Source organism: Crotalus tigris, unplaced genomic scaffold, assembly GCF_016545835.1.
Source record: "Crotalus tigris isolate CLP2741 ecotype Arizona unplaced genomic scaffold, ASM1654583v1 scf7180000017551.9496454, whole genome shotgun sequence".
Classification (NCBI taxonomy): Eukaryota; Metazoa; Chordata; class Lepidosauria; order Squamata; family Viperidae; genus Crotalus; species Crotalus tigris.
The window spans coordinates 4,521,826-4,540,388 of NW_024096469.1; the positions used below are offsets into that span (position 1 = coordinate 4,521,826).

The 18,563-nt window shown below is 38.3% G+C and overlaps 2 protein-coding genes across 4 annotated transcripts in view; both read left to right on the top strand.

The window, feature by feature from the left end:
- The window catches only part of CCDC57 (coiled-coil domain containing 57), a 60,990-nt gene extending 49,133 nt beyond the window's left edge, over nucleotides 1–11,857 (top strand). For 2 of the 3 annotated variants that reach the window (XM_039344248.1, XM_039344256.1), the window contains one exon: nucleotides 11,575–11,857. In XM_039344248.1, the coding sequence (XP_039200182.1) occupies nucleotides 11,575–11,774 (200 nt within the window). In that variant the 3' untranslated portion in view covers nucleotides 11,775–11,857. Of the gene's footprint in view, nucleotides 1–1,443; nucleotides 1,554–11,574 lie in introns of those variants that run through there. The other variant, XM_039344267.1, reaches the window with a different exon arrangement.
- Nucleotides 11,858–15,918: 4,061 nt separating this feature from the next.
- Nucleotides 15,919–18,563, top strand: part of FASN (fatty acid synthase) — a 71,757-nt gene continuing 69,112 nt past the window's right edge. Inside the window, exon 1 of the mRNA XM_039344280.1 lies at nucleotides 15,919–16,269. The gene's annotated coding sequence lies outside the window, so the exon portion shown is untranslated. The remainder of the gene's footprint in view (nucleotides 16,270–18,563) is intronic.

Here is an 18,563-nt window from a genome sequence, read left to right on the forward strand (position 1 = left end):
GGTTGGTTTCTATCTGTTGTTTCTTGTCCAGCCCACAGGTACTTTGGGCAGCCCTTCAAGTATTGGAAGACCGCTATCATGTCACCCCAGTCCTTCTTTTCACTAGATTAGATTTACCTAGTTCCTAAAGTCATTTTTCATGTTTTAGCTTCCAGGCCCCTAATCATTTGTGTTGCTCTTCTCTGAACTCTTTCCAAAGTCTCAACACCTTTTTTGTATTGGAGTAACCAAAACTGGATGCAGTATTTTAAGTGTGGTCCTACCAAGTCTTTGTAGAGTGGTACTAGTCTGATTTGATGGAATGGTTATGGAATGATTTGACACTTTTTGCCCTTTTTTCCCCTTGAAAAATTGAGTTGGCATGAATGCATACATATTCCACAAACCCTCCCCAATATATATACTATATGTGTAGAAAATATTGCTCAGGCTGTTTTAATTCTCTTTTATCCAGGTTTATTCTAATAGCTTGCTTTCTCTTTTTATTCCATTTAAAATCATTTTTTATTTCACCAATTGACCAATGTTTTCTTTTTGCCCATACAAAGCAGCTAAGCATTTCTCTCTCCAATATTAAACTTCACTCTCTCTCTTTCTCTCTTCCCTTTACTGATCACCCTGTGGTCATTTATGCTTATTATATGAATTTATCAAGCATTTCTACAAATTGGACCATTTCTCTGCAAAAGATTCTCCATAATAGCTCCAAGACTATGATTCATTAGTTACTATTGCAAAAGTTTTTAGAAATAGAAAATATATCATGAAATTACAAATTAACACTGTGTTCTCATTTAACAATAGTTACATAATACTTACGTACGCTGACAGCCGTGTGATAGCAAGGGGAAGGTAATATGGAACTCCAGGGATGATGCGTACAGATTCATCTATTGCATCAAAGGTTTTATGAACTGAGCATAGAAGAGATACCACAGGTCAAGAACCTATTGATAAAACAAAGACTGTTTGCACATGTAAATGTTACTGCAACTTTCCTAAAGTTTCATGCTCTTAATTGGTGAAACTCAACTGGGATTTTACAAAAATGCTAATTCCTAATTTTGGATACGTCTATCCAGTGCTTTTTTTCTAAAAAATAAAAAAGGTGCTGGAACTCACACATGTCATACAACCCGCCTTGCCTACCCTACAAAGTTCCATCCAAAAAAGATGCCGGAACTCCGTTCTGAGCGTTCTATGAGAAAAAAAGCCCTGCATCTATCTAAAATAAAACTGCTGGCTTTAATACTGCAAATGCCCACAATCTCCTGCTGTAGAACAACTTTTTGAGCTAGTTATTTGATACCATCTACAGATGGATTTTGAAAAAAATTATGTTGAAGCTTGGTATTCATCTATCTCATAGATACCTACTAAGGAGAGCTTGGCATTAGGTAGTCTGCTTTGGGAATAATGTTTACCCTCTTATCTTGCTTTCAGATACGGCATAAAGGCAATGTAGGGTTTGCCCAAGTGAATTGAAGAGGCAACCTAAAATGACATGTTCCATGTCATTTAAATTTGTGACTCCAATTGGCTGGAGTTTCCAGGCAAGTTGCAATTGTGGAGTGGGGTTGTGGGGTGAAGCAGGAAGGAGTTCTCCAGTCTTTCAGAGGAAGCTCCTTCCCTGTCTCACGCTTGTAGCTTGTTAACCAGGCTATTTCTGAATATTTTTGAAAAACGTTTAATGCTTTTTCAGGATAGTACTAAAGCTGTATTCAAAAATATTCCATTTGAAAGCTCACAAATTCAGAACATTGTAAGGAACATTGGAGAATTCTCTCCCATCTTACCCAATATCTTTCTACTGAATTTATGACCTGTCACTCAGTCTTACAAAGATGAGGAAGAGCAAGAGATGAAGTGGGAGAGAACCATCAATAAAAGCTGTAGAGGAATGGCTATGCTGACAGCAAGTGGCAATGGCAGTAACAGGTGGAGGCGACCCATGGGATAAGCAAACTAGAGGGGGGGGGGAGAAAAACGAAGTCATGCTAACTGTAGGAAAGTAGAATATTTAAAGTTGGAAGTAAAAGAACTGGAATAGGGAGGCAATTTAGCCTTGGTATGCAAAAAAGATACTGTATGTGCAATCACAATTCCTACTAGAAATAAACATGGGAAAATCTAAAGAGACTAGAGAGGAGCCCTCTAAAATGCTAAAAGAAAAGTGTTTCATGTATAAGAAATGGAAGTATAAGTGTGCAACAGAAGAATATAGACACCGAAGAAAAAATAAAGCTCAAAATGAGTTGCAGTTTGTAAGAGATATCAAAAACAACAACAAAACGATTAATTTACATTAGAAACAAATGGGAAAGCAAATAAAACAGAACTCCAGTTGTGAGGAGGAGATAGATTCAAGTTAGACATTTGTTCTTTATGTATTTAATTGTGTACATAATGTGCCCTAGAATATTTGCACCAACATTCCTATAGATTAAACTAGATGCTTTCCAGACTGACTTGCCTTACTTGTTAGAATATAGATTTATGTTAATACTTAACATAAGTTGAGAAACATAATTAAACAGATAACATCAAAATAAAGACCAAATGAAAAAAAAATTTACTATAAGTGTGCTAGGGTTTTATTTTTAGAGTTCCAAGCCTTGGGGAATGATAGATACATTTAAAAAGAGGCAAAAGGATTGAACAATAAGGGACAGTCATAATTGCAATACATGTTTTGCTGCAATATTTAAACTTGGATGATGAAAACTGACCCACTTTTATAATTGTTCATTATTATTGGCCCAATTTTATTGGGCCATATGTAATCTTCTCTATGGGTCAAAATTTCAACACTTTTTTTCCCTATCATGTGGGTAAAGGACCAGACAATGAGAGGGCTGGGTAGAATATTAACCAACAGAGATGCGTACTTTTTTTGGACTCTATGCATGCAGTTTTGTTCTCTGTTATGTAAGATTCTCATCTCCCAAGAGAAGTACAAATATTAACTTGTGCTGATGCGATTTCTGTACTTAACAGTTCCTGCCAGCAAAATCAGCACAAATAATTATCAGAGAGAGTTATCTGGATTATAGGAACAGTAGTAACAGAATGGACTGTGTCAATTCATCATTTATATTCTGTGTTTCAGGGAAATGCAGTGTGATCAAAGTTAACTTTATTGTCAGGGATCATGTGTGAAAGGGCACAGTTGGAACTGGTGCTAAATGTCAGATGAGCTCTCAACACATATGGACCTGTGCATATGTGAATTTCAAAGTCAAATTTATTTAATTGTAATCATTTATTAGCAAGGTAAAAACACAGAAGCAAGGTAACAGCTGTATTAAAGTTAAAATTTAAAAAAATGAAGAACAGAAACAACAGAATGAAATATATAAAACCATAATATAATTACAAAACATTAAGATATAATAGAAATAAACCAATAACATGAAATTAAATGAAAATATTATAAAATATAAAAGAACTATGCCATAGTGTCATCACTCCAGGATTAGGACATTTTATGTCTTGTGATGAAAGTCACTGTTGATTCACATAGAACAATGCGATTGGTGATGGTAATATTGCAGGCAGTGATTAGGAAACAAAATGTCTCTCACTCTTAACAGATTTGGCTTTTTGTTAGGAGGCAGCAAAAGCATGTCTGCACATAAATTGCTGTAGAAAAAGTGGTGGAAAAATACATGAAAAAACGATTTCCACAAGGGCATCATCTATTGTTTTTCCCGTTTTGTACTGCTGAGAATAAGGCAAAGGTTCTATTATGCCAGGCAAAGAAACTTGAACGGTTTACAGATATAAATCAAATTTGAACCTACCACTGAGAGTTAGCTGTAGCACAAAATCCATTTGCTATGCAATATCAAAGATTCTTTCACAGATTTCAGCTTTAAAATTTTTCTTGGCTTAAGGACAATAAAGAATAGATAGAAAGGCCACAATAACATAGAACAGCTGAGATTTTTACTTCCATCTTGATGAAAAGCCATCAAGGAGAATTAATGGGCCAGTGAGCTATTGGAAAATAGGACTTTAAGCCAGTAAGAAATCAGCAATTGCAGATTCTCAGCTCCTATAGAACCATACCAGTTCAGTACAGATTAAAGTTTCCATGTGAAAGAGTGGTCATAGAAAAATAGATTTAACCATATCTGATGACTTTGAATCATTGTATATACATACGTGTACTATATAGTACTTGGGATACAAGTAGTTTTGACTTACAACCACAATTGAGTCCCACATTTCTGTCGCTAAGCAAGATAGCTGTTAAGTGAGCTTTGTTGCATTTTACGACCTTTCTTGCCACAGTTGTTAAGTGAATTACTTGTTGTTAAGGAAATCTAACTTCTCTCATTGACTTTGCTTGCTAGAAGCCGTGTAGGAAGATTATAAATGGTTGTCACGTGACCCTGGGAAAGTGCAACTGTCATAAATACATGCCAGTTGCCAAGTACCCAAATTTTGATCACATGACCATGGGGATATTATAGTTGTCATAGGAGGGGAAACTGGTCATAAGTCACTTTTTTAGTACCATTGTAACTTCAGTCATTAAACAAATGGTTGTAAGTCGAGGAATAAGTGTATAGACTGAACTCTAGATATATACACTTGTAGCTGTTGACATTCAAATATCCATTGACAAACGCATATCCAGATATATATCTTACGTTCAGCTTTCCTTAATGCTTTGCCTTTCCTCCATGATAGGTTAGAACCCCAAATCAAATGAAATCAAGCCGGAAAATAGCAATATAAAGCCAACACGGTGAATATAGAGCAAGTAAATATAGCAAAGAATAAAGATAAATATACAATAATGCAAGATTGTTAAAGGGAAGACCAAAGGGGCAGTGGTTCAGGGATTCTGTTGAGCCATCCTCATATGGGTATAGCTGCTGGCCTGCAAGGTGTCCATACAGTATCCAAAGAAGACTGCCAAGGGCAGTGCTAAAGTAAAGGCCTATGAAATGTCACTCAAACTCTTATAAAAGAACCTCCCAAACTGTAGGATTGGACATTAGGCTCAGATTAGTTTGAAGGTCAGTGTCATAGATCTGTTGCTGGAGAGCCCTTCCGGCATTTTGAAAGCCTAGTGAGTGGATTTTGTCAATAGCCTTCTGAAGTCATGTTAATATAAAGCAGTCCTAAAAGACCCAATCAGTGGGGAATTAATATAATTTTTATTGAGAATTTTACAAAATTCAAAGGCAAATAGAGAAATATAAAAAGAAAAAGAAAAAAAGTACAAAAAACAATACAGTTAAAGAAAAGATTTCCAATCTTCTTTACAGCAGTTACAAACTGCTTATCTATGTTCCCTCTTTCATATTAAAATAGTCTTTTTAGCCTGCTATTCAGCCTTTTTTCAATGATGTCCAGAAATCATCATTTCACCTTTTTCCATTTTTAGCAAAAGGTCCATAAAGGTTTTCCAGTCTTTTATAAAAGTACTGTTTTATCCCTGATCAAAGAGGTCAGTTTTGCCATTTTTGCTAATTTTGCCATTTTCTCAATTCATTCCTCCTACCAAATTTAACCAAAAATGGATGAGTAGGACCAAGCTATAATATCTACAGAAATCAAACTCATCTCCAAATATAAGATGGCATTCTTAATACATTTTGGGATTACGAGAATGGCTCTAATAAATTTAATTTGAACAGCTTCTAGAGTATTGAACTAGATAAGAAAGCACATTTCAGTAGCAAGAAGAAACTGAGGAACCACTTGATTTTTTCCTTTTCTTACACCTTTTGCTTTTTCTTTGATTTATTTTTCTTTTTTCTTCCTTGCTTTATAATAGTAGTTCATGTTAACCTTTTCCCTTCTGTTTTAAGAATTTTAATAAAAAATAATAAAAATCCTTAATCTTTTTCCTTTTCTTGCACTTTTGCTTTTTTCCTTTATGCACTTTTTTCTTCCCTTCTTTCTATTTGTGTTACCTCTTATCCTCTGGTTTAAAAGTTTTAATAATATATATATATATATATATATATATATATATATATATATATATATATATATATATATATATATATTAAAAGAAACCTGAGGAACAGTAAGAAAACCATACTGGCCATAGAAAAACTCTGATAATGGATGTGAAACTACACTGAGATCTGCACTCCAAGATAAAGAGGTGTGGTAGAACATTTCAAGGTACTTAGTGTACAGGTAGTCTTCAACTTATGATGACAATGGAGCCCCAAATTTTTGTTGCTAAGCAAAACAGTCGTTAAGTGAATTTTGCCCAATTTTACCACTTTTCTTGACACAATTGTTAAGTGAGTCACTGAAGTTGTTAAGTTAGTAACATGATTGTTAAGTGAATCTGGCTTCCCCATTGACTTGGCTTGTCAGAAGGTTGCAAAAGGTGATCACAAGACCCTGAGACACTACAGCTGTCATAAATATATTTCAGTTGCCAAAATGTCTGAATTTTGATCATATTACAATGCCACAATCATAAATGTGAAAAACTGTCATAAGACATTTTTTTTTCAGTGTCGTTGTTACTTCAAATGGTCACTAGAAGAATGGTTGTAAGTCAAGCACCACCTGTAAATAACCGTTTAATGGGAGTCCCATTAATTTCCTATTTATGACCATTCATTCAGCAATTGTTCAAATTTACTATAGTGCTGAACACATGTTACTTAGAACCAGCCCTCATAGTTGCGGCCATTGCAGCCTCCCCGTTGTCATGTGATTGCAATCTGGGTGATTTGTGACTGGCCCACAGTTACAACATTGCAGCAGTCAAAGGATCGCTATTTGTGACCATCACTGCTGGCTTTTGAGAAGAAAAGTCAGTGGGGAAGCTGGCAGGAGGTTACAATTGGTGATCACATGACATCACGGTAAATGACATGGGATTTGCTTTAAGAAGTTAATAGGAAAGGCCAGAACTGCCACTGCTAAGCCATGTGGTCAGATGATGTCGAGCTTTACAACTATGTTGCTTAGCAACTTCAGTTTGATTTCAGTTGTTGTTGTTAATTGAGGATATCTATAATCTTTCTTCTAAATAGAAAAAGGGCAGTGCCTTTCTTATTCCTGTCTGAGAAAATGACATGATGAGTACAATGTCATAAAAGTGCCAGAATCACTCATTCTACTATGAGGGGAGGGTGGTGAGCAGGGACCATAAGTACCTGAATGATTTGATTTATATAGAAGTTAAAAAGTAAGAGGGCTAATATGTAACATTCCTCTATAAGTTGGAACAGCTTCAGAAAGATGGACATGTAAGGCAGCTGGGTGACTTTGGGCCACTTTCTCAACCTAACCCACTTCATAGGGTTGTTATTGTGGAGAACGTAGAAGGCGAGAGTATTAAATACATCCACAACCTTAAATTATAATTTAAAAAAGAGGGGTTAGAGAGACTGGATAAGTAGAAGCAGCCTTTTACAAATGGTGTATCACCTTAATCTTTCCACAGTTTCTCCATCTCTTGGAATAAATTCAAAAGCTGACTTTTGCAACTAAGGTTGCAAAACAGGGAACCTTGGGCAGCGGTGGGTGGTGGGTGGGAGAAAAGCAGAGTATGGTGAGGGACAAGACCATAGTCCAGAGCTGAACGTAGCCCTCTAAAACCAGCCTGCTCCTCAGGATTAACTTCAAACACAATCCAATCATTTGAATATAGAAACCTGGCATATGGTTTACTTATCGCATTGAGTAAACTAATAGAGTTGTAATTTATTGGGTCTGGTCTATGTAGTTTTATAGAATGGAATACTATAGTAGCTTGGTTCCAGTCATATGAAACTAGCCTGAAATATTAATAATGAGTAAATGAAGTAGCCAAAATTCTTATTCGCCTTATAGTTCTGTGAGAATGAAGTTTCCTCCTGTTTCTTTTCCAGGTTTTAGCTGAGTAATGAAGCATTTAACCCCAGCCATAGATACAACTGGCCAGTTAAGGAGATCACTGCAATGATTCCCTTTGGAAGCTATTTTGAAAATAGATTTCCCAATCTTTTTCCTTACGGTAGACTTGGGTGAAGATCACGGTTTTCACACTCCTCTAAACAACAACAGAGTGGAGGCCTTCTGGATTTTGGGAGGAAACTCAGTCCAAAAGTCAGGGATTACTATAGAGAATGTGTGCTTCTATAGTGCCAACAGGTGGTATTGTTTAATTAAAGGAACCCAGAGTAAATCAAGTCTGTAGGATTAAAGCAGCTGGCCAGATGTTGTGGAAGACAGTTTCTCAATCAGGCCTTTTTTAAAAAAGTTTTTGCTATGAGTAATTGAAAAGCATTTGGTAAGGTGTTGAGTGCACCGAGAAGGGCCTTTTTAACCTCAATACACTCTATATCATACCAAGGATTGGACCTCATGAAAATAAGAGTCAGTTTAGGGTAATGGTTTAAGGTACAGGACTAGAAACCTGGAGACTATAAATTCTTGTCTTGCCTTAAACACAAAGCCAGTTGGATGACTTTGGGCTAGTCCAGGGGTAGGCAACCTTGGCTCTTTTATGACTCGTGGACTTCAACTCCCAGAATTCCTGAGTCAGCATGGCTGGCTCAGGAATTCTGGGAGTTGAAGTCCACGAATCATAAAAGAGCCAAGGTTGCCTACCCCTGGGCTAGTCACTCTCTCTCTCTCTCAACCCTAGGAAGAAGGTGAGAACAAGGCACTTCTGAAAAACATTGCCAAGAAAATCAAGAGACAAGACCCACTCACAAACACAAAATAAATAAAATAGTAAAACTGAGCTGGTGATAGTAAATCAAATGCCAGTCATTCCGATTGTCTATTAGAGGTCAGTGACTTTCAACCCCATTTGGATAGGCAGTTCCCTTTTTTCTTTTTTATACTTTATACTTATTTTGTAATAATGTTTATATAAATTATGGCTTTATGATAACATTAAATGAATCCATTACTTGGAAGGTTCTGAGGGGGATTGCTGCTATCTTTTCTCAAACAGATGTGCACATACACTGGTCACCTATGCCAAGGCAAGCCTACAAGAGAAAAACTAGAGAAATATTTAGAATTCCAAGATAAATTTTGTAGGTCCATAAGCATTCTTAATCTGCTGTAGGTTTTACTAAGGCTCTCCTTGATGATTAGAAAGAAGCTTCTCATCATAGAAATGTTATCTGTATAAAGCATGTTTTTACTAAATGTGTTCCATACTATGCAAACATGAAGATTCCTGATGGAGAGAAACATCATAGGAATGTAGTATTGAGGGGTTAAGAAGCTTCTCTGTCATGGCCCCTGTATGATGGAATATTCTCTCCTGAGAATAGTGCAGAGAAGAGCTACAAATATGATCAGGGGACTGGAGGCTAAATCATATAAAGAACAGTTGCTGGAATTGAGTATGTCTAGTTTAATGAAGAGAAAGACGAGGGGTGACATGATAGCAGTGTTCCAGTATCTCAGAGGTTACCTTTAAAGGATACTGGATTTGCTCAAATCCTCATTTTCTTAATCACTTTTGGAAACTATCAATTTACATTTAAAGAGAGATATTTGGACCAGCAAGATAATATAACAAATGTATTGGATATTTTGGAATACTTTGCGCAACATAATGAAAAACAAGCTTCATTGATTTACTTTGATGCAGAGAAAACCTTTGAAATTATAAGCCTTCCTGTTTAAAGAAAGATACAGATTTTTGAGAGAATTATATTAAGTAAGATTAATTTACACTTCACAAAAAGCATGAATAATTGTCAGTGATCTAACAAAACCTTGTTAGATACAAAAAGAGACAAGACAGGGATACCAGTTGTCTCCATTCCTATTTATTTTAGTTCTTAAAATATTGAATAGAGGTATAAGAAGAGAAGAGAATTGTGGAAATAAAGATTAAAAAATACAAGTTAAGGGCATTTAACTAAGAAAAAGTAAGAAAAAAGGAAAAATCAAAATGAAAACTAAAAGTGCAAGAAAGATAAAAAGGAAAATAGAAAAGGAAAAAAATATAAAGAAGTGGCTTTTAATCTTTACAGAAGTTATAACTGCAATTGTAAATTAATCTCTTTCACTTAGGTTACATGTCTCTCTTCTTTCTATAACCTGTCCTGTCTAATTATCAAAACTATAAATCATAAGTTCATTTTTTCTTTCAGTAAGGAGTTTATAAAGGGTGCATAAAGGGTTTCCAATCAATAATAAATGTAAATATTCTTTTTCTCTAGTCTTTTTAATATTAATTATTGAAGATAAAAATATACATTAAAAATTAATACAAATTACAACAGATAAAAAAATATAAATAAAAAAGAAAAAAACATTTTTCTCTATTTCTTTCTTTGCACTTTTTTCACATTATTTTAAAACTTTGTATTTTTTGCTTTTCTTGAAACTTTTTTTAAATTAGAAACTAGCTTCATTCCAAGTATTATCCTTCTGGAAGAAGAGTTTTTACAGAGGTCCTTTTAAATGTAATTTATTGAGGGAGAATCATATATTTGTTGATATTGCTCTAAGTTATTGTTTTCAACATATGTTATTTTTGTATGCCTATCTTTAGATATTTTATATTTATACACTTTCTAACCTTCTTTGTATACTAATGGGAGTTATTTGATTATGGCCATTTAGTGATCTACCTTACTTGAAACATATCTTTGTTGAATAATAAAATGGTTCCTTCTGCAAAGAAATGACACTTGGGTCCTAGAGATATGCAAGATGCAATTAATGGGTGACGTTATCATTTTTACTACTGAATTTTAGTAACATATATATTACCATATGAACGAAATCTGTTCTCCACTTTAATTGTTGGAGGTCTCAGGTTAGAACTTTTTAACATTTGAAGTGAATAATGCCTTTTTAATGTGTTATATTTAGGGCAATACATATTGATGGCCATCTTAAAAACATTTTTCAAGCAGATTCTAGGAAGAAATTATGTCGATATGTTGATGGTGCCTAGCAGAAGTATCACATGGTTTCTGGCTCTTTTTTCAGTAATACTGTTGGGCTAAAAAGATTCTGAACAAGATGCCTTTGCTTGATATCTTCCCATCCCTCTTTCTTTTACCAAGTTAAAGATGTTTATTTGTTTCTTCCTCTACTTAAAAGAAAAAAATAATTTTGGAACCACCCATCTCCCCCATGGAAAACTCTTGATAACCTTTGCTTGGAAGCAGTTCATCCAATAATTCCTATCAACAATTTTGGAAAAATGAAGGAGTCATTTTTGTTCCCTTTCTCTAGACATGTTGCCCTGTTTGCTCCCTATTGCACTCAGTTGACTTAGTAGTAATGGCAGCAGCTGTGGCATTTGTTAATGGATGGATGAATGGATGGAAGGATAGGTAGGTAGGTAGATAGGTAGGTAGGTAGATAGATAGATAGATAGATAGATAGATAGATAGATAGATAGATAATGCATTGTCTCTCTAAAGTTTGTGGCCATACAACAGTGCTAATTTGGCTTAATCTAAAACGAATCTTAACAATGTCACCACCTGTCTTCAAAACTGGCAATGACAAATGGGGGTTAAAAGATGCTCTTTTCTCGGGTCAGTTTAGGTCTCTATTATTGTATTGGCGTTGTGTGAAAATGCTATTAATTTCCTTTACCTTTTCTGATTTTAGAAAAATGCCACATTATCAATGAGCCCAAAAGACTTGAAGAGTCTCCAAGAAAAGCACAAGTAGATCCACTGGCTGTCAAGGGGATGAAGTTTGATGTTCAATCTAGGCTAAAACCAAGGAAATCACCTTACATTCAATCCAAGAAACCCCAAAAATCTCAACGAATAACTAAAATCCGTAATTACAATATAAAGGACTGAGATTTCACTGAATTGTCAAATTTTCTTTGTAAAGTATGCTGAGATTCTTTGTTTTTATTAAGGTATAAATAGTTTAAATATTAGTTTGTCAGCTGCATTTATATTGCTAATCTCATATTATTGCATATCAAAAATGAATTCACATATTTTCAGCCATCTGCACTCGGAACCCTTTCTGCTTAAAATTAATATATTCACTGCTACTACCAGTCCTCACAATTGCGATTGTTTGATGGGATTTTAATATTGTATTATTTTTCCACATAGGCTGGCATAGAACCCCTCTGTGAAGAAGACGGGTGGTTTAAAAATGTAATTGATAAATGAATAGTTTTATTATTATAAAAATAATTGAAGACCTCTGAGAGAATCTTGGGGGACCTTTAGAGTGCCTAGGATTACACTTTAAGAAATACTGGCCAAGGGCATTAATAGAAGCACCAGTCATGCCAACTGGAAACTATGGAAAGGGCACTCAGAATCTGACAGCATCAAAGATATAATGACAAGTCCAATAGCAATAAATGCTAATTACTTAAAATAATAAAAGTTATTAACTATAAACAAGATATGATTAACCATTCAAAGTGCCTATATGCTGTCCAGCTGAAGAATGCCATCACAGCAGGACAGTCTCATGCTGTTGGGATGATTTTCCAGTGTGTTTGGAGGACACTAGGCTGAGGAAAACTGCACTATAGACCAGTGATGGCGGACCTTTTAGAGTAGCGGTTCTCAACCTATGGGTCGCGACCCCATTTGGGGTCGATCGACCATTTTTCAGGGGTCGCCAAAGGCGGCGATCCGCCATTTTCTCCCCTCTGGGGGCGGCGCCGCGCATGAGGCGGCACCGCGCATGCACGCCGCGCATGCGCACCACCCCACGCATGGGCAGTGCATGGGGCGCCGCCGCGCATGGGGCGGCGCATGGGGGTTGCCGCGCATGCGCATAACGTTTGTGTGACGGGGTCGCCGTCACACAAACGTTGAGAACCGCTGTTTTAGAGACCAAGTGCCCAAAAACTGGCCCCGCCCCCGCTCTACCCCCTGCCCCGCCCCCGCTCCACCCCCTGCCCCCACCCCACCTACCCACAGGCCCACTCACTGCCTCCAGGGCCTGCCGCAGATCGCCCAGGCAGCCCAGCAGTTCTATGGCAGCCACACCCTCTGCCCGTGCCCTGCAGTATCAACTGCATGATGGGGTGTGAGGGCAGAGTCTTGTCTACACTGCCTGGCTGCCATGTCCTTGGCTGCGCTGCTCCATGTGGGCCATCCTTGAGGGCGACTCTCCTTCAGGGGGGTGGCTGGAGAGGAGGGGTCGCAGGGGGAGGCAAGGCTGGACAATGGCACATGTGCCCACAGAGAGGGCTCCGAGTGCCACCTCTGGCACCCGTGCCATAGGTTCGCCACCACTGCTATAGACTCTCCAGATCTTTTGAAACCTAAAATCTAAATGTTTGTTCTTGCAAGTAAATAGGAATAAAATGATTTAAATAAATAAACTCACTGGGGAAAAGGAAATTGAAACATGACAGAACAAAGGTTCTTATTTTAATATGTTTTTAATAGTAATACATTCAATTAGCAGTAATGCATTGTAAAAAGAATGAATTCCTTGATATTGCAGTGTTATATGATTTTAGACAAAAATGTACAAACTCATGTTTTTAAAAACTGCAGAGAATTCATAGAAACAGAAGTGATTCTTCGTAACAGCATAATGCATGCTAGCATGCTTAACATAGCATGATGTCCATGCTGGTTGGGAATGGTGGGAATTATATTTCAATGTGTCAGAAGGCCACCAGATTGAGGAGCTGTTGAGATACAGGCAAAAATAGGGATTTGAACTTACTCAGCTTACTATACTCCACTTATATTCAAAATATAGAATCCAATAAGTAACATTGTCTTTCAAAAGTGACTCAGCCTGACAAGTTCAGACTGAACATTTTTCTGCTATCTGAGCAACAAAGAATTGAGGCCTTTGAACTATGGTGCTGGAGAAGACTCCTGCGAGTCCCTTGGACTGCAAGGCATTCAAACCGGTCAGTCCTAGAAGAGATCAGCCCCGACTGCTCTTTAGAAGGCCAGATCCTGAAGTTGAAACTCAAATACTTTGGCCACTTGATGAGAAGGACTCACTGGAGAAGGGCCTAATGCTGGGAAAGATTGAAGGCAATAGAAGAAGTGGACGACAGAGAATGAGGTGGCTGAATGGAGTCACTGAAGCAGTAGGCGTGAGCTTAAATGGACTCCAGAAGATGGTAGAGGACAGAAAGGCCTGGAGGAACATTGTCCATGGGGTCGCAATGGGTTGGACACGACTTCGCAACTAACAACAACAACACTCACTAGGTAAAACTCAATCACAAAGACTTCTGTGGCATTTTAAAGACTTACATTTAATTGTAGTTTAAGCTTTTGGGGCCACTTCTTCAATCCTGTATTGCTTTTATAAAGAGTGGTATTACATTGGGCCAAGCAAACACAAATCTATGAATAAATTAGGACCTCACAAACATTCTGAAAAGAGATGGAGAAAGTCATACTTAAATAGAGAACCAGAAAATCTTAGTGCCAGCAGAATACAAAGGCAGCAACAAGATAGTACATATTCTTAATCTTAATCAGAATCCTAGGTTTGTCATGAAGCAAACCGAGGAAGACAAAGGATGTAAGAACAGTAGGGCACTGTTTAAGGAAATTTAACCATTTCTGGGGCTATATTCTTCCATGCAGCAGGAATAAAATCCCTAGAGTTGGAGTGAAGCGATCTGGAGTCCGCTTGAAAGACTGAACTGTAGTAACCCGGGAAGCTTGTACTTTCTGAGGTGAATGACCTGAAATAAGCCACAATTCACAAGCTCTTCTTGCATCACCAACAGCTTCTTTTCCTAAACAGATCCGTCCCCCTAATACAGTCACCATATCACCCTATCTCCTAGCAACACCCACACAGCCTCTGGGATTGGTGGAAGAGCAACCACGCCTACATCTCTCGGCTTTCTGATTCGGCACTCCTATCAATGACCCAGAGCCCAAAAGAAATGTGTTCTTTTGTGTATTTCATTTTAGCTTTAGAGCGAGAACTCGGTCAGAGTGTAACGACAAGCAGCGGGACTGGCGTTGATCTCCTAGGACACCAGTTGTTTCCTCAGGGAAGAGCTCCTGCGGCCAATTAGACTCGTCTGGGCCGAAAGTCTAAGAGATAAATTTGCCTAATTAATTTTTCCTTTGCAGAAGAGGAGACTGGCTGGGAAAAAGAATTAATTATGCTCCTCTCCCAGGCTTCCCTAGACTAAGTGTACACGTAGCTACTCCGTGATTCCTAAGCCCATCTTTCCTTTGAGGCTGGGGAAAATGAATTCAAGTGCACCCCGCACCACACTTCTCACACGAGCAGCCCAGCCGCCTAGGAGCTACGGAAGGAAGCCTCCTAGACAGCGAGCGAACTTCCCTTTCTTCCACCTCCACCACCATCATTGCAGCCACCGGGATTAGATGGTTCTGGAGAAAGCATCACGCAGCCTCCTTGAAGTGGGCCAGGAGGAAAAGGCGAGTCTTTGGGGGCTCGCCAGCGAAGTCTGTAGGTGGCGCTGCTGAATCCACCCCACAGAGAGATGGTGAACGTAGCATTATTCGCCATTTCCACGTTAAGCTGCAAAAGTTTCGTGTGGGTATGTGTGTGAGGAGGGGGAAATAAATGCGGTTGTAAAAACTCTAGAGGATGGCGAACATTCTGGTGTAGTGATTAGCGTTTAGACACACACACACACACACACACACACACACCCCTTGAACATCCACAAAGCTCTAACAGTGACTTCACTGCAGGCCCGGCTTTTTTAGCTTTCCCCGCCCCGCAGATCGAGGGAAGGAAGTAGATCACCTTGCGCTCCCGAGGGAAAGAAGGATATCTAAACAAAATCTATCCATAACTATCACAGATCTCAAAGAATCGTTTCCTCTTTTCAGACCAAGATCCAAGGAATGCTGTTTCCCCGCCCCCCGCCCCCCCGGCCGACATTTTGTAGGGACAGGGCTTCGAGAGGCTTCGGATGGTGCTGAGGGTATGGACGACGCGTGTTCTTCTCAGCGCTGCTCTTTGCTTCCTTAACTCCCCATCGGTGATCGCGAGAACCTCCCGTGAGCCAGGGCCTGGCATCGCCCCAGGATCTGCTCCGGGAGACCCAGCGCCGCCTCTCATTGGACTGAAGCAAAAAGCAAACTGTCAGCCCATGTGGCGTGGCCACCGGAGGTGGTGGCTGTTTAAATAGGCGCCGGGAGCTAGAGGGAGACAGTGAGAAAGAAACGGAGTGCGCAGAGCTCAGTGTGCGTCAAGCACCGGGAACGAAAGGGGCAAATCAGTCGAGAGACTTGAGTGCTTAGCAGTCGGATAACGCGCCTCCTCCGCCAACCAGCTTTCAGCAGCTGCCGCATCGCTCGTCTCAGCACCGACCTGCCGCCTGGCCGACCTCAGGGATCTAAGCAGGTAACCAGTTAGCATTGCTTGGAAAGAAGCATCCAAAGCTTGGATGTGGTTTTCGGACGTGAATGAAAAGAAACTGCAGGAAGCTAAAATGGAGCCTGCGACTAGAACGGTGCTCGCGGGGACGCAGGGCCCGAGTTATCCATCCTTGGGGTATTTCCCCCCAATTGGGGCGAGGACGATGGAGGCATTGTAGATGGCTTCAAATCCGTTCCCTCCGTCGGCGAGGGCCCTTTTCTTTCCAGACCAACCATCTTCCTCGCTCCTGCGTGGGGAGGGGAAACCGGTATTGGAGGCACCACATCGCTAGTATGTTCCATTTTCCCAGCCTCTTTATGCAAAGTGGATTGTGTAAGCCTCCGGAATGCTGAAATGCATCTCTTTTGAATGGAAGTTGTGCTTATTTGGGGTGACATCAATTTCAGGTGCTTCTGAAAAGGCAGTGAAAGGTTGTATGCGACGCGTCGAGGCCTTGGAGGCGCAGGAAAGTCTGTAATTACAATGAGCCTGACTTATGAGTGCCTGTTAGAACAAAGACCGTTGAACTTATGATGCCAGTTTGGGTTTGCTCTTTCTTTTTTCTTTAGGAGATGGAATGGGACGCGAGGCTGTAGTTTGATCATGTCCCTTTTTAGAATCTCACCTTCCCTCTTGCCTTCCATAGAATGACAAAGATAAATTCTGGATAGACTGTCGTTTTGTAGTGTGCCGATATGTTAAAATTAAGAGATGGTTTCTGAGCTTGTTGAATAAGGGGGAGGGGTATTTCATGAGGGGAGAACTAAGCCTTTCTGCATTGGAAGTGCTCTGCATCCAGCCATTTTGGTATCAAGCAGGGAAAGCAGATAACGCTGACGTACTAATATTTCTTTCTAAAGACCTAGAAGGAAATCTCTGGCTCTTATCATTTACATACAATAGTATGCAGAAAGAGCTAAGACCTTAAATGCAAAAAATGATGTTGCAAATATTCTGTGATTTTACTATGAGGAAATTGGGAGATTAGATAATCTTTGTTGCTCATAATCTAATAATTTGCTTCTTCTCAGGGAAGATAATAAAAATAAGATAGTTCTGTTTGATACAGAAGGAAATCTCTTTGCTTCTGGACAAAATATGTAACTTATTGTTCTCTACTACAATATATCTGGTATCCTCCAACTCCTTGCTCCATTGATTGTGAAAGCCTACAATTGTTTTAATGATGCAAACATGATTTGATATTTAAAACTACACATTTTAACACATTTTAATCTAGTGAAATACAGTTCTCACATTTATCAAGTAACAAATGCATACAACACTGAAACTTTTAGGCACATGTTTTATTTTAAACAGTAGGATAATGGATGGCACATTCCTATTTATTATATTTTTTTGACCTGTAAATACATTTTTAAGTACCTATTATTGGTTTATTAAAAGTTTTCAAAAATGATTCTGAAGTGAATTCAACAGCATAAACCTGTTATTTAGAATAAACTGAAAGCAATGTTAAAGTAGCCTTTTCCAATATTTAACTTTTATATCTTCTGGACATTAACACCCCAGATTTGAAGATCAGTGCAACTCTTTGGTAGGTTAACTGGGAATGATGGAAACCATAGTTCCATCAGTATCTAAGGGTTGCAGATTGGGGAAAGCTGCTTTAAAGCTACAGGAAGTAAAAATAAAATTGTAATAATATAAGTTCCTTTTTTCCATTAAAACCAGTGGAAACAAAGAACTTTAATTTTGTAGTCTACAAACAATTCATTCAGTGATGGCCCTAAATTAAAATGCAGTTTTTGTTGATTTCAGCAGTACTAATCTGTTTGCTACAGTAGGTAAAAAAAAAAATTAACAGTGACTTTTCTTAATTGTTTGGATTTTATTTATCCTTAGTTCAATGATGTACAACATGAGTTGCTTCTGAATAGATATAGACTGCACAGTAACAGACCAGCCCTGGATTAGTAAACTTAGAAGCAAGTCTTACTCAGTTCAGTGAGTTTATCCATAAGAAATTTGTTTAGGGTTACAGTACTAGGCTCTACTTATAAACCACAAGTAATCAGGAAGAGAAGTAATCTACATTCCATGAGTTTTTTTCAGTCAACAATTTGAGAAACTAAGAACAAGTTACATATCATTATAGAACTTCAGTTTACAGGAAATACAAGTATTTTAATGTAAATACTGGATACAAATAATAAAAATGATGTAATAGGTACTATATAAAATCTGGGCTGAACAATCTTTTACATTTCTAAAGTGGGCATGCTTGCAACAGATTTGAAATATATTAATGCAGGCCA